Source organism: Magnolia sinica, chromosome 2, assembly GCF_029962835.1.
Source record: "Magnolia sinica isolate HGM2019 chromosome 2, MsV1, whole genome shotgun sequence".
Classification (NCBI taxonomy): domain Eukaryota; kingdom Viridiplantae; phylum Streptophyta; class Magnoliopsida; order Magnoliales; family Magnoliaceae; genus Magnolia; species Magnolia sinica.
The window spans coordinates 121,047,301-121,064,117 of record NC_080574.1 but is presented as its reverse complement, the minus strand read 5'-3'; the positions used below and the strand labels follow the sequence as shown (position 1 = coordinate 121,064,117).

General features: G+C 43.0%; 1 protein-coding gene across 1 annotated transcript; it reads right to left on the bottom strand.

Annotated features, from left to right (window-relative positions):
* Window positions 1–6,961: 6,961 nt before the first annotated feature.
* LOC131227200 (uncharacterized) lies at window positions 6,962–7,669 on the bottom strand. The gene has a single exon (XM_058222954.1). It carries the CDS (start codon window positions 7,667–7,669, stop codon window positions 6,962–6,964), a length of 708 nt encoding a protein of 235 aa, XP_058078937.1.
* Between the last annotated feature and the right edge of the window lie 9,148 nt (window positions 7,670–16,817).

The following is a 16,817-nucleotide window of genomic DNA, read 5'->3' as shown; positions in this document are numbered from 1 at the left end:
ATAATAAAATGGTAGGTTAATATTACTCTTTACCTCTCTCAAATATATATATATTTTTTTTCAAGCAAATATTTATAAAAATGATTTATCAAGAACAGATGGTACAGGAAATATTCCAACTATAATAAATTAAATAGATAGGGAGAGCCGCACTTTTTTAGATGATCATGAACGTAATAGTATATTCAATGAAGAATTTAATTTTTGCTAGTACGAGGCACTGACCCAATCATATTCTTTGAAATAGTTATCGTGTAAAAGAAAGCTTTATAAACACTTCGCGTACATTTTCTCTATCTGATATGGTATTAATTTTTTATTTTATAAAAAGTAAAAAAATACTTAACAACTTTTTAATATTTTATCTTTTAAAGTACTCTAACATAATCCATTTTCACTAAAAAAAATTCACATTTTACTCAATTTTTATAATGGTTGGAGATTAGGAAACTTTGTTTTTCAAAATGCCCTTTGAGGTATCTTTTCGAGTAAAACTTGATTTTTGAATGAAACATTTTAAATTCAGAATATCTAAAATTGTTAGTTTATTTTTTTTTTTTTTCCCTCTTCTAGAATATATGAAGCTTTAAATGTTGAATGAATTATAAAATATTTTTCTTTTACTCTTGCTTCCATGGTAGACTCTCAGGAGTTTCAACACCTGGTCAAGGGTTCGAGTACCCATGGGTGGTGAAATTCGGCGTGAGTGTGTGGGGGTGTGTGTGTGCGTGCGTTGAAAAAAAAAAATTATAAAATATTTTTCTTTCTTTTCTCAAATAAGGAGTTCTTGATTTTACTAGCTTTTTTTTTTTTTTCTTAATACGAAAATGACTCATGAGGATTTGAAAGGAGAAAAGACAAGAAAGAGAAAGAAAGAAAGGGATGGTTATAAAGAAAACATTTTTAAGTTAGAGAAAACAGACGCATGCTTGAATACTAAGAAAATTGCATAATTGATCCAAAAGCTGTACTCATGGCATGTATGGAAAATATCCTCTCCGTTTATCAGGTGGGCCCTTCTCTGCATGATCTACACTTAAAAATCAAACGGATGTAATGATCCTGCCATCTGACTAGGTTGCTATATCTGAACAGTAGGAGCAAAACTCAATCAACGATCCACATTCAATGTATAGAGGTTCCCCGATTGGTTGAGATTGTTTGATCCACGTGGGTGGTGTGGAATAAACAATCCACTGTGTGTTCCTTTGAATGAACGGCCTAGATCATGCTAACATCAAGTGGGTGGACCAAATCACAGGTGCTTGAGTCTGGAGTCAGTGATGGTATCATTTCCCATTTCAAAGTAAAAACTTTGAGCACTGAGGAAAGCTGATCTCACACATGTATGCAGTCAGAGCCACTTCTCTAGTGGGGCCCACTGGATCTTTCCAAAGATGGCTGGTAGGATAATCCTAATGAGTGTATGGAAGATCAAAGCTTTACATTACATGGAGCAAACTGTTTAGATCTTCTACCCTAAAACACCATGCTTTTCACTTTTCATGTGTCCATGGATTGTAAATTTTAGCCGTACATTTATTTATTTTCTATATAGTATTTGCGAAAATTTAGAAATAACACTAATAAGTAAGAAGATGAAGGAATGTAGACTCAGATGGTTTGGTCATATGCAACAGAGACCATAAATGTCATCATTTATGAGCAGATGTGAGTTAACGACTTCGAAAGGGCAAAAGGAAGGGCCAAAATGATGTGGATTGAGGTAGTAAGCGAAGACGGCTTATCATCTAGCTGAAGTTATATATGATCTTTAATAGGAGTAGAATGGACGACAGATGATTTATCTAACTGACCCCATTTAATTAGCATAAGGCATATGTAATAATAATGGTGATGGTGACAATGATAATTTATTTTTCATAACAGTTCACGAGAGGATTGAAATAGCCTAAAACTTTAGGCAAGATCTATATACATACATTCCATATCTGCGTGTATGAGTTTGTGTTTTTAAGCCGGTCTCGACACTAGGGGCAAGGATTATGATTTCATTGAAGAGTACATACCTTGATATTTGCTTCTTGGAATATAAAATAACTAAGATATTCTTATCACTTTTTCAATGAATGGTCTTTAAGCATGTGGGGCCCATGTGGTTTGTATGGCATCCAAGCCAATCTGTCCAACAAGGCACATTGTATCATGATTTAAGAACCATGGTTGGATACAACATATATGTACAACAAGGTAAGCCTAAGGTGTGATCGTCGACAACAACATGCACATCAAGGTGTGGCCCATTGCATGACCACAACACATACATCTCGGTGGACCCCACAAATATGTTGTGCGGACAACATGCTTGTGCACGCTATTTACACAACATGGCTCACGACATGGGTCCCTAGAGCACCAAGGTGGTCCCTAATGAAGGTTTAAAAGGTGGGATTCCAAACAGCCCATTGGGTCGGGTGACACTTGACCGCCGGGTCCGCTTCATTTGGGACCATACATTAAAATGAGATATCAAAACAAATGGATGGCATATATATATATATATATGACACATGAATTAAGCAGGGTGGCCCTGTCCGGCGTGGATAAAGCATATAGATAATGGTGGGCCTCTAGGTGGATGGCATGGATAAAACATATATATACATCACAACGAGGTACAGTACTGTGGGCCCCACATACTGGCTAACACGGTCCAGCAGTCAGTAGGCCCAAGGAAGATTTCAATGGTAGGTGTTCAATCACACTATTACTTGTGGTGCGGTCCAGCTGAGTTTTGAATTCGGTCCACTTAGAATGGGCTAGAAAAATGGACGGACGGTGTGGATTCCCACGTGCATCATGATTTGAGGCACTCATCACCCTCTACAGTGATGTGAAGACTGTAGGACCCACCATGATGTATCTATTTATCCATGCCGTCCTACTTTTTCCAACTCATTTTAGGGCATGAGCATAGCCATATCTCAACCAGACCACACCACACAAAATAACAGGGACAATGACATCCACCGTTGAAACCTTCCTTGGGTCAACAGTGATGTTTTTTTTTTGGTTAGCTTGTTAGTACACCCACTGTCAGTTCACACTTCACTGTTAGCCACCCCCAATAGGGAATCGATACCAAGACCTGTTCATAAGGTCACAGATACTTAGACGAAGAGAAAACACAATATTTGCTTAACCCATAACTTTGGTGGTCCGCCAGGACATTTTCAACGGTAGGCATTCAATTCTATACTAATAAAAAATCTTTCATTTTTTTGTCTTTTTATATTGCATGGTATACATTTGTATATCTCATATATCATTATCTCACAGATTGCCTACTTTTTGTTTTTTTGAAAAAAGAGAGCTTTCATTAACGTGCAAACAACAGATTTACAGATGATGATTCAGGAGGGAACCTACAAAAAAGCTGGACCTCTCCTATCATATGCCCTACATATCAACAAGAAAAAAACAAAACAAACCGAGACAGGACCGGGAATCGCCACACACTTTAAAGAGGAGAAGATTTGAGGGTCCCCAACCTGGTCCTGTCCAAAACGAGCATCCCCCTCAGATGCCATGGAAGAGAGTTAGGATGCACATGAACGGAGTCCACTTGGTGCTCGCTGCCCATCCGAGCCAATGCATCCTCAGGCCCATTCCCCTCTCTGAAGGTATGGGAAAAGGAGACCGAACACCCCTTAAGAAGGGAAAGAATCTGTAAAATCCAAGGTCTCATAGTCCACGGAATCCGGGACTTCCCTAGAATGAGGTTGAGAGCAAACTCAGAGTCCGATTCGATGACGATATTCTTAAGCCCCCTCAAAAGACAAAAATTGATGCCATCGTGAATAGCCCTCACTTCCGCAATATTATTGGAGCACACCCCATAGCCTGAGGAGAAGGCGAAAATCAGATGGCCAGTGTCTCCTCGACAGACATCCCCACCACTTGACAGGCCCGTATTCCCTCTTGAAGAGCCATCGACTTTTAGCTTGACCCACCCGACTTCTGGGTTATTCCATCTGATGATATGACACCTCATCGGTCTATCGTTGGGCGAGGGAGTGCCCAAGAACCTTCTGCCCCCACTAGATCTCCAGTTAACAACCACATCCTTTTGAAGGATAAAATCTGCCCACCATTTTATTCGGGCAATGGAGGAAGCGACCCTCATCTTGCGACCCTCGTATTTTTCTTCATTCCTAGCACACCATAATTCCCAGAAGATGAGAATAGGGAGCAGGTAGCTGATTATAGCTGGAGCTTCATCAACAGTCTTCGCAAGACACCATTGCAGCAATCTCCCTAGGAAGTTCTGATATGGCATGATAGGGATCCTGCAGTAGCCTCCAAAATGGGACCAAATGGCAGCCGTGTGCTGGCCATGCAGGAACAAATGATCAATAGTCTCAGTTTTCGGCAAAGCACGTTGAACATCACCTGAGTAGCAGGTGCAAATTGACGCCAGAGAAATCCCTTTGGACTGAACCCGAGCATCCACTGCAATTGCCCGCATGTAGCAACCTCCAGCAGAAAATTGAAATTTTTGGGGGCATATTTTTGATCCACGGCCACTTGCTCCAGCTGATGATCGGAGAAGAAGCCCGACTCACCTTCCAAGCCAAATTAATAGTGAATTTGCCTGACGGGTCAAAAGGCCAAAACCATTCATCTTTTGCATCATCTGAGATCGCGAAACCTCCATTAAAGATGTGAGCTAGGACCTAGTTCGGAAGGAAAGAGAGAGCTGATGACGGAGGGAGAGGACCTGTCGTACCCAAGAAATCTCTAAGCTTTAAACTCCTCAGCGCTAGGGGAATAAGAATGGAAAGAAGCTTCCGAATAGGACCTAAACCAGTCAAATTGTCCTCCCATAGATTTATGTCCCCACGTCCCACCTTCCATTGAGCACAATTAGCAATGAACGTGAAATGATGTATGATTTTAGCCCACAAAGGGAAAACTGACACAAAACCATTGAACGGGGAGTCCTCCCTCAAATCCCTATGATGCTTGGCCCGCGTAAGAGAGGCCTAGGGACTGACAATCTGCCCAAACTTCACTTCCCATGCCATCTTCATCCTCAGAGCACCCATAACTTCTTTAAGACGTCTGATCCCCAGACCGCCTTCTTTAATAGGCCTAGCAATTCTCTCCCAAGCAATCCAGGGGTAGTTTGTTTTTGCAATTTGACCATCCCCAGAAAAAACATGTAAAAAGCCTTTCCAATCTATCGATAACTTGACCTAGAACATGCATAGCTAACATGGTATGGATGGGGATAGACCCCAGAACATGCTTAATAAGAGTCAGTCTACTAGGTTGTGAAAGAAACTTGGACTTCCACCAACTAACTTGACACTTAATCTTGTCTATCAGGAACTGGAAATGTACTACCTTGGATCTACCTCGTTGGAGAGGCACTCCTAGATACTTCACTCCATCGGTCGCCCTCGAAAAACCTAAAAGACGTTCAATGTTTCTGGCCCTCCCAGCTGGTAACCCCTTAGGACTGAAAAAATAGCTCTTCCTGCAGTTAATTTTTTGTTCGATGCTTCTTGGTACCTTTCTAGAAACCGTTTGGTTGCCATGAGCGAACTACGACTCCCATTGAGAAAGAGGAGAGTATCATCGGCAAAGAGAAGGTGGGAGAGGGTGGGACAGCCATGTTTTAGCTTGAATGTTGAATTATATTAGATGCCACCATACTTTTCAGACTTACTGAAAAGGCTTTTGAGGCGAGGGTGAATAAAGAAGGAGAAAGAGGGTCACCTTGGCGAAGCCCTCTCGACGAATTGAAGAAACCTGCCGGCTCACCGTTCACCAATACTGAGAAGCAGTTTTTGGCCCAACACTTCTCCACCAATTCAATCCACCTTTCACTAAAACCGAACTTGATGAGGGTTGATTTCAGAAAATTCCAATCCACTCTATCATATGCTTTCTCCACATCCAACTTGATAATGATATTTCCCCCGCACACCTTTCTGGTAATGTCTCTCACCACCTCTTGAGACAGCACTATGTTGCAAGAGATATCCCTGCCTCGTATGAAAGCCCTTTGCTCTTTAGAGATTAGCTTAGGCAGGATTTTAGCTAACCTTGTGGCAATAACTTTAGTGAATATCTTGTAGATGACATTACAAAGGCTGATTGGCCTGAAATCTGAAAACTTGGCGGCTTAAGGGCTTTTGGGAATGAGACATATCAGGGAAGCGGAGAAGGCTCTTGACATCTCACCACCAGCAAAGAAGGTAGCCACAGCTTTGTGGATATCTACCCCCACCGTATCCCAACAGTCCATGAAAAACGTCACCAAAAAGCCATCCGGGTCAGGGTCCCCGTCTCTCGGGGATGAGAAGGCCGCCTCTTTAACTTCAGAGAAGGATAGAGCAGCTGGCAAGTGCAGATTGTCTTCTGTTATGACCCAGCAGGGGATGTGTTGGGTGAACTCGATGTGGCAAGAAGTTTCTTCCACCAAGAAAAGCTCCTAAAAGAAGGTCATCACAGCTGCCTTGATTTCATCTTGCGAGGAGAAGACATTTCCAACCTCATCCTAGATGGACAAGATTGTCGCACGTCTTGCTCTGTCTCTCACCGATGCATGAAAGAAGCCTGTATTTCTGTCGCCTTCCGATAACCATGAATTTCTCGCCTTTTGTTTCCAATAGACTTTTTCCATCAGCTGGAGATGATCAATCCGTTGTCTGATGGCCACACTTTGTTGAATGAGTTCGTCATCAACATCATCCTGCAGCCGCGCATCAATGATCTCAAGGTCTTCCTCCGCCCTTTGGATCTAATGGAAGATGTTGCGGAAAGTCTCTTTGTTCCAAACTTTTAGAAGCTGCTTGCATTTCTTCATCTTGAGCTGTATGTTTATCATAGGCAGTGGGCAACATTGCCCGTCCCACGCCCTCTTGATCAGCGGCTGAAATGAATCGTGAAGCGACCACATCCTTTGGAAGCGGAACGGCTTGACCTTAGGCTAGAAATTGCTAGGGAAAGAGACCAACAAAGGAGCGTGATCAGATTTATTCGTTGGTAAATGCTGAACTTGGAAGGATGAAAAAATAGCCCCCCAACAGATGTTGAATAGCACTCTATCCAGCCTAGCCCAAACACGCACTGCCCCCTCTCTGTTGTTGCACCATGTAAACCTGTTGCCAGAAAAGCCTGCGTCCTGTAAAGAGGAGTCCTGAACTACCTCAAAGAAGTCAGCCGAGCTATTCGTGTCAGCCATCTGGGCTCCCAGTTTCTCGTTCGCATTCAAGACCGCGTTGAAATCCCCTCCAATTACCCACAGCCGGCGAATCGAGCTGGCCAGATTAGAAATCTCTCTCCATAGAGTTCTCCTCTGAATCCTGTTACAACTAGCATAGACAATGGATATGTATGTTAGCTCATTAAGAACCTGCAATGACAAACTTAGCAAAAGCATTTGATCTGACGAATTAACAACAGTTATATTAAGGGAATGGTGGTGAAAAACCCAGACTTTACCCCCTTCCTCGTAGTTAGATAGCGAGGAGTGAAATCTGAGCTTCAGCCCAATAGCGACTCTTCTATCTTCTCTCAAAATTAGCTCCAGAATAGCAATAAAGCATGGATTGTACGTCCGGATAAGATCCTTTAAAGATCTCATGGTAGGCGAATTGCCCACCCCACGGGCATTCCAAATGATGGCTCTATCCATCCGTAATACACTTGGAGTTCATGGTCCTACGCTTCAGCCTCCTGAGTCTGCTGTCCATATTCCTGCTTCAATACACCTACTAGATTTCTTTATAGCGAGTTTCCTGACTTTCTGTTTCTGAGTGGCAATTGGATATAGGGAGGGTGAACCTGTTGTAGCTCCCGCAATTGTATTAATCTGGTGCTCAGCATCCCTCTCATCCATGTCCCTGCTAGGAACCGAATTCTGATCGAGCTTGGCAGAGGGCAACTTCTAGAAAAAAGGCGAGAGATCTACTACCAGCTGGGGATGAGCCTCGTCATCGCTGAACATCACTTCTGGCTGCATTGGATTGTCAGGAGCACTACTCTCTAGCTGAGCTTTGAGTCAAGGAGGATCTAACCATTTGACAGGATCCGGGTGCTGTTTCAACGGGGAAGCTCCAACAGATCTGGATCTAACTCTGTTTGGGAGCCTGGAGTTGATGGCCCCTGATTGCCTACTTTATATGTGTGTGTAATATTTCACATTAATATAAAAGGTAGTTTGAGATTTTTGAAAGGTAAATTGTTCATGCCTGAGTCACTCTCTCTTTTACTAAGGGGGTGTTTGGAGCATGGGATTAGATGGGTTTAAGTGGGATGGAATTACCAAAATGCAATGATTACATTGTGTTAGGGATTGTCTCCTAATCACATGGACTGAGGCCATCCCACTCCATGTTTGGGAAACGGATTGGCATCTCATCTTGTCAATACCAGTTGGTGCTCTGTGGGCCCCACCATGATGTATGTGTTTCATCCATGCCGTCCACCCATTCTTCCATGTCATTTCATGGTATGAGCCCAAAAATAAGTTTGATCCAAATCTCAAGTGGACTGCACAGTTAGCCCTATAAGGTTTTTAATGGTGTAATTCAATCACTACTGTTTTCCCATGGTGTGGTCCACTTTAGATTTAGATCTACCCATTTTTCAAATGAAGCCCAAAAATTATATTTCAAAATAGATGGACGACATGGATAAAACACATATATCATGGTGGGGTCCACATAGCACCAACCACTAGCTACATAAAATCCAAAGTATGGTGGTAAAAACTCTTGCTCCGGCGTTGATTCCAAGAATGGCTTCACAACCCATACCTTGTGTGATTCCCAAACACACCTTTCAATGATCTGTGAGATCTTGGAACCCACTTCCACCAAATCCCACTTAAACCCATGCCCCAAACGCCCCCTAAGGAGAGTAGAACTTATTCCACGAGAGAAAATGTAAACTTATATACGTGTCAACATCTTCCACTTGGCCATTATATATGGTTGATATTTCTAGTATTTTTCACTATAAGTTAGTCAACCTATCTATTAATTTATCTAAATGGTAACATTATCATATTATGCTTTTAATGTATCTAAAAAGGTAATTCGTTCTCATATGCGTCGACTTGTCAAAATCTCTACAATTGAGGGAAATGGTTCTATGTAGTCGAGCTCATGGGAACTTCCCATGAGGTCGAGCTATGTGGGCCCCCCATGATGCGTGTCGAACATCTACCCCATCATTCAGATGCACCATTTCATGGTCGGTCTCAGGCTTAAAAATCAAGTCAATCAATGACTTTTGTGGGCCACACCACGTATAAAAGTTGAGAGGGGTTACCCTCCCATTAAAATATTCATGATCATTTGTTGGGCCCACCGAGGTGTGGTTCAAAAATCCGGCCCATTCATTATGTGTGTCACACTTGGATGAGGGGTTAGACTAAGTTTTAGATGCATTCAAATTTTAGGTGGGCTCCACTAAGTGCTTTTATATGTTTTAGGCATATCTTCACATGATTTTAGATGGTATGGCCTACCTGAGTTTCATATAGGCTGATTTTTGGGATATCCCATAATTTAGAGGGGACCCATCAAATGCACGGTGTTGATGTTCAACACGCATCATGGTGGGGCCCACACAGCTTGACCTCATGGGAAGTTCCTATGAGCTCGACTGCGTAGAACCATTTCCCTATAATTGTGTTGGGGGCCTTGCACAAAACCTTAGAAGCTAGCCTCCCCAAAATACCAGAATTATGAGATAATAAAACAATGAAATAAATCAAAGTACAAACCACACGACACAAGAGATTTTTACGTGAAAAACCCTCAAAGAGGTAAAAACCACGGGACCTCGTCCAGATCAACAATCCACTATGAAGTAGAACGATACAACCTTCTTCACTCACGTAGGAGTGGATAAACAATAAGAGAATAAAAAACAGAGAGATCTCACCGATCACGAGGACGTAGAAGTGCTGAGACGTCGACTCCCTTCCACAAGCTTTCTCTTTCTCTTTCTCTCTTTCTCTCACACCTTTGATAGCCCTAAACCCTTTAACAAGCCCTTGTAAAGCTTTAGGATACCCTCTTGCATTACCTAGAAAGGCCCTAGGCTCCCATATTTATAGATTTGAAAACCCCCTTTCGCACCTCTTGCAAAACCGCCTCCAATTTTTGTAGTTCGCACAAGATCCAGACTCAAACTTGCGTAAGCTCGATTGGTCAAGCACTGTTCACTCGACTGGTCGAGCTGGCCCTCGACTAGTCGAGCACTATTCACTGAGCTCGCTGGACTTTGAGTCAAGTGACCCTCGACTGGTCGAACACTGTTTACTTGACTGGTCGAGCAGTGCAGTGATTCCACTGTTTGTGGCATCCGAACCGCACCACATCTCCTTTGACTTGAGGAGGAAAACCTTATCAAATCTCTCCCTTTCCGACTTAGGAAGAATTCACATTCTTCAAACCAACCTAGTTTCTACAAACCTCAAACTTGCCCTTGAGCAAAGCCTTAGTCATCATATCTGACCCATTATCATCCGTGTGGACCTTCTCAAGCTGTAACACATTTTGTTCTAAAGTATCCCTGATCCAGTGATACCGAATCTCTATGTGCTTCGACTTGGAGTGCTGACTTGGATTCTTGCTCAAGTGTATAACACTTTAACTATCGCAATAGACCACGTGTTGCTCCTGCTTCAGGCTAAGTTCCTGTAGGAACCTTTTCATCCAAAGCATCTCTTTACATGCCTCTGTAACTGCTATGTACTCGGCCTCTGTCATCGACAATGCTACGACTTTGTGTAGCTTGCTCTGCTAAGAAACTGCTCCCCCTGCAAACGTGAATATGAACCCCGATCTAGACTTCTTGGAGTCTATGTCGCCTGCCATATCTGCATCTGTGTAGCCATCTAACACAGGTTTTCCGTCACTATAGCATAGGCTCAACCTAGATGAGCCTCTTAAATACCACAGTATCCACTTCACCATATCATAGGTGTGATTCTTATGCAAAGATCTCATCTCTTCTAGCATAGCTCTTAACTACTCCCCCTTATGCTCTCGGCTAGGCCATTAGAATAATCTTCTGGCTCTCCCCCATTAGTCAGCATAATGTACTCATGCGGCGAGTACCTCTTGGACGGCTGTCTGTCCCTAGATAACCTCCTCACCTGTGGCTCAATAGATTGATCAAGTGGGGGCTGCTCCCCCAGTCCATCTTCTGTAGAAACTCCCCCGTCCTCTACACCTTACTGTACTCCTCCGTCATCAGGCACCATGGGAGGAATAACCAGATCCATGCCCTCTACCTCACCAGAACTAGGCTGGTTCTTCTCTGGCTTACCAATGTCTTCTATACACTGATCTTTAAAGAAAATCACATCTCTGCTCCTGACGAGCTTATTTTCGGTCGGATCCCACAGTTTGTAACTGAATTTTTCATCACCGTACTCCAAGAACACACACTGCCTGATCTTTATATCAAGCTTGGACCTCTCGTCCTTTAGTACGTGAACGAATGTCCTGCATCCAAACACCCTGAGATGACTGTACGATGGATCCTGTCTAATCCATACCTTCTCAGGTACTTTTCCATTCAACGAGGCTGATGGAGACCTATTTATCAGATACACTACTGTGTGCATTGCTTCTCCCCAAACGTCTTGGGCAATTTCACATAGGATAACATGTATCTGATTTTCTCTACAATGATGTGATTCATTCGCTCAGCTACACCATTATGCTGGGGGGTCTTGGGAACCGTCTGTTCATGTCGTATACCCAGGGACTTACAATACTCGTGGAAATCACCAATGTATTCACCACCATTGTCAGTGCAGATGCACTTCAATGATCTACCTGTCTCTCTCTCGACTATAGCATGAAACAATTTAAACACACTAAAGACCTCATCCTTGGATTTCAAAGCATAAACCCAAACCCTCCTAGATGCATCATCTATAAAAGTAATAAAATACAATGCCCCACCCAAGGTTTTTATCCTCATAAGACCACAAACATCAGAATAAACCAAATCTAATGCATGCACTTTATTAACACGAGAAACGGTTTTAACAAATGAAACTCTATGCTATTTCCCTGATAAACAATCAATACAGCTTGTGAAAGGTATACCTGTCACGTCTGGAAGGAGCCGCTTCCTTGCTAGTAGCTGAAGCCTTTTTTCGCTCATGTAGCCTAGACGCTTATGCCACATGTCAGTAGTTAAATCTTCCGCTGCGTTCAACCTACCCTTGCACACACTGATACTTGTCTTATAAAAGGTGCAACACTTATTTCCTCTGGCTGCGATCAATGAACCTTTGATGAGCTTCCAGTGCCCACCAGCAAACCGACTTTCACAGCCATCATCATCCAACCTTCTCATCGACATCAAGTTGAGGCGAAAGTCTGGAATATGCCTCACATCCTTGAGAACCAATGTGCAGCCCACACCGGTCTTCACACAAATATCACCGACCCTTACGATCTTTGATTCACCAGAATTTTCCATCTTCATAGTCCCATAGTCACCAGACTTGTTGCTTGTGAAGAAGTCTCTTCGTGGAGTCACATGAAAAGAAGCTCCCGAGTCAATCACCCAGTCGGTGTAGTAATTCGTAGCCATGAGACATATATCGTGATCTTCTGAAAGAATAATTATAACGTCGCCATCTGAAGCGACCACAATGGAGTCTGATTCATCTTCCTTCTCATTTCCTTTTCCTTTCTTGTCGTTCTTAGTCTTACGACATTCATACTTATAGTGGCCCTTCTTGCCACAATTCAAGTATTCAACATCCTTCCTGATACTTGACTTACCTCTTGATTTATCTCAGGCCTGCCCGCCCTTCCTGTTCTTTCCTCTTCCCCTTTCCTGTATCATAAGAGCTTCTTGCCGAGTAGACCCCTGAGACTTTCTCATTGTCTCCTCATTGAAGACCAAACTCGGAAATCGGGCTCACAAAATTCCCGATCGCCGAATTCGACGTCGACAGCCTCCGTAAAACCCCATTCTCAGCTCCCGGCACCCATTCGTTAGATTCCGATCCTGGGATGCTATGAGGAGGATTCCAGTGTCAATTTGATTCGTAATAAGCATAACTAAAGGTATAACCCACAAACAACGACCAAAAACTCCATCACATTTCCACTATGATAAAAAACTTTACAAGTATAATGAGCATAAAGGAAAATACAATGAAGATAGACCAAAACTCCAAAAGAAGATCCGCCACGCGTCCAAGCCAACATCACTTCTGGCTGCATTGGATTGTCAGGAGCACTACTCTCTAGCTGAGCTTTGAGTCAAGGAGGATCTAACCATTTGACAGGATCCGGGTGCTGTTTCAACGGGGAAGCTCCAACAGATCTGGATCTAACTCTGTTTGGGAGCCTGGAGTTGATGGCCCCTGATTGCCTACTTTATATGTGTGTGTAATATTTCACATTAATATAAAAGGTAGTTTGAGATTTTTGAAAGGTAAATTGTTCATGCCTGAGTCACTCTCTCTTTTACTAAGGAGGTGTTTGGAGCATGGGATTAGATGGGTTTAAGTGGATGGAATTACCAAAATGTAATGATTACAACTAGTTAGAGATTGTCTCCTAGTCGCATGGAATGGGGCCATTCCACTCCATGTTTGGGAAACCGGCTACTTATCTTGCTACTACCAGTCGGTGTGCTTTGTGGGCCCCATTATGATGTATGTGTTTCATCCATGCCGTCCATCCATTCTTCCAAAGTATGAGACCAAAAAAGAGTTTGATCCAAATCACAAGTGGACCGCACAGTTGGCCATAGAAGATTTTTAATGGTGTTATTCAATCATTACTGTTTTCCCATGGTGTGGTCCACTTTAGATTTAGATCTACCTCATTTTTGGGATGAAGCCCAAAAATTATATTTCAAAATAGATGGACGACATGGATAAAACACATATATCATGGTGGGGTCCACATAGCACCAACCACTAGCTACATAAAATCCAAAGTATGGTGGTAAAAACTCTTGCTCCGGCGTTGATTCCAAGAATGGCCTCATAACCCATACCTTGTGTGATTCCCAAACACACCTTTCAATGATCTGTGAGATCTTGGAACCCACTTCCACCAAATCCCACTTAAACCCATGCCCCAAACGCCCCCAAAGGAGAGTAGAACTTATTCCACGAGGGAAAATGTAAACTTATATACGTGTCAACATCTTCCACTTGGCCATTATATATGGTTGATATTTCTAGTATTTTTCACTATAAGTTAGTCAACCTATCTATTAATTGATCTAAATGGTAACATTATCATATTATGCTTTTAATGTATCTAAAAAGGTAATTCGTTCTCATATGCGTCGACTTGTCAAAATCTCTACAATTGAGGGAAATGGTTCTATGTAGTCGAGCTCATGGGAACTTCCCATGAGGTCGAGCTATGTGGGCCCCCATGATGCGTGTCGAACATCTACCCCATCATTCAGATGCACCATTTCATGGTCGGCCTCGGGCTTAAAAATCAAGTCAATCAATGACTTTTGTGGGCCACACCACGTACAAAAGTTGAGAGGGGTTACCCTCCCATTAAAACATTCATGATCATTTGTTGGGCCCACCGAGGTGTGGTTCAAAAATCCGGCCCATTCATTATGTGTGTCACACTTGGATGAGGGGTCAGACCAAGTTTTAGATGCATTCAAATTTTAGGTGGGCTCCACTAAGTGCTTTTATATGTTTTAGGCATATCTTCACATGATTTTAGATGGTATGGCCCACCTAAGTTTCATATAGGCTGATTTTTGGGATATCCCATAATTTAGAGGGGACCCGTCAAATGCACGGTGTTGATGTTCAACACGCATCATGGTGGGGCCCACACAGCTTGACCTCATGGGAAGTTCCTATGAGCTCGACCGCGTAGAACCATTTCCCTATAATTGTGTTGGGGGCCTTGCACAAAACCTTAGAAGCTAGCCTCCCCAAAATACCAAAATTATGAGATAATAAAACAATGAAATAAATCAAAGTACAAACTACACGACATAAGAGATTTTTACGTGAAAAATCCTCAAAGAGGTAAAAACCACGGGACCTCGTCCAGATCAACAATCCACTATGAAGTAGAACGATACAACCTTCTTCACTCACGTAGGAGTGGATAAACAATAAGAGAATAAAAAATAGAGAGATCTCACCGATCACGAGGACGTAGAAGTGCTGAGACGTCGACTCCCTTCCACAAGCTTTCTCTTTCTCTTTCTCTCTTTCTCTCACACCTTTGATAGCCCTAAACCCTTTAACAAGCCCTTGCAAAGCTTTAGGATACCCTCTTGCATTACCTAGAAAGGCCCTAGGCACCCATATTTATAGATTTAGAAACCCCCTTTCGCACCTCTTGCGAAACCGCCTCCAATTTCTGTAGTTCGCACAAGATCGAGACTTAAACCTGCGTAAGCTCAATTGGTCAAGCACTGTTCACTCGACTGGTCGAGCTGGCCCTCGACTAGTCGAGCACTATTCACTGAGCTCGCTGGACTTTGAGTCAAGTGACCCTCGACTGGTCGAGCACTGTTTACTCGACTGGTCGAGCAGTGCAGTGATTCCACTGTTTGTGGCATCCGAACTGCACCACATCTCCTTTGACTTGAGGAGGAAAACCTTATCAAATCTCTCCCTTTCCGACTTAGAAAGAATTCACATTCTTCAAACCAACTTAATTTCTACAAACCTCAAACTTGCCCTTGAGCAAAGCCTTAGTCATCATATCTGACCCATTATCATCCGTGTGGACCTTCTCAAACTATAACACATTTTGTTCTAAAATATCTCTGATCTAGTGATACCGAATCTCTATGTGCTTCGACTTGGAGTACTGACTTGGATTCTTGCTCAAGTGTATAGCACTTTAACTATCGCAATAGACCATGTGCTGCTTCTGCTTTAGGCTAAGTTCCTGTAGGAACCTTTTCATCCAAAGCATCTCTTTACATGCCTCTGTGACTGCAATGTACTCGACCTCTGTCGTCGACAATGCTATGACCTTATGTAGCTTGCTCTGCCAAGAAACCGCTCCCTCTGCAAATATGAACATGAAACCCGATGTAGACTTCTTGGAGTCTATATCGCTTGCCATATCTGCATCTGTATAACCCTCTAACACAGGTTTTTATCACCATAACATAGGCTCAACCTGGATGAGCCTCTTCGATACCACAGTATCCACTTCACCATATCATAGGTGTGGTTCTTATGCAAAAATCTCATCTCTTCTTGCATAGCTCTCAACCACTCCCCCTTATGCTCTCGGCTAGGCCATTAGAATAATCTTCTGGCTCTCCCCCATTAGTCAGCATAATGTACTCATGCGACGAGTACCTCTTGGACGGCTGTCTGTCCCTAGATAACCTCCTCACCTGTGGCTCAATAGATTGATCAAGTGGGGGCTGCTCCCCCGGTCCATCTTCTGTAGAAACTCCCCCGTCCTCTACACCTTACTGTACTCCTCCGTCATCAGGCACCATGGGAGGAATAACCAGATCCATGCCCTCTACCTCACCAGAACTAGGCTGGTTCTTCTCTGGCTTACCAATGTCTTCTATACACTGATCTTCAAAGAAAATCACATCTCTGCTCCTGACGAGCTTCTTCTCGGTCGGATCCCACAATCTGTAATCAAACTTTTCATCACCGTACCTAAAGAACACACACTACCCGATCTTCATATCAAGCTTGGACCTCTCGTCCTTTAGTACGTGAACGAATGCCCTGCATCCAAACACCCTGAGATGGCTGTACGATGGATCCTGTCTAATCCATACCTTCTCAGGTACTTTTCTATTCAACGAGGCTG

Excerpts from the sequence above, each read along its gene's own strand:
- LOC131227200 (XM_058222954.1), bottom strand. The coding sequence starts at position 7,669 with ATGGATAGAGCCATCATTTGGAATGCCCGTGGGGTGGGCAATTCGCCT.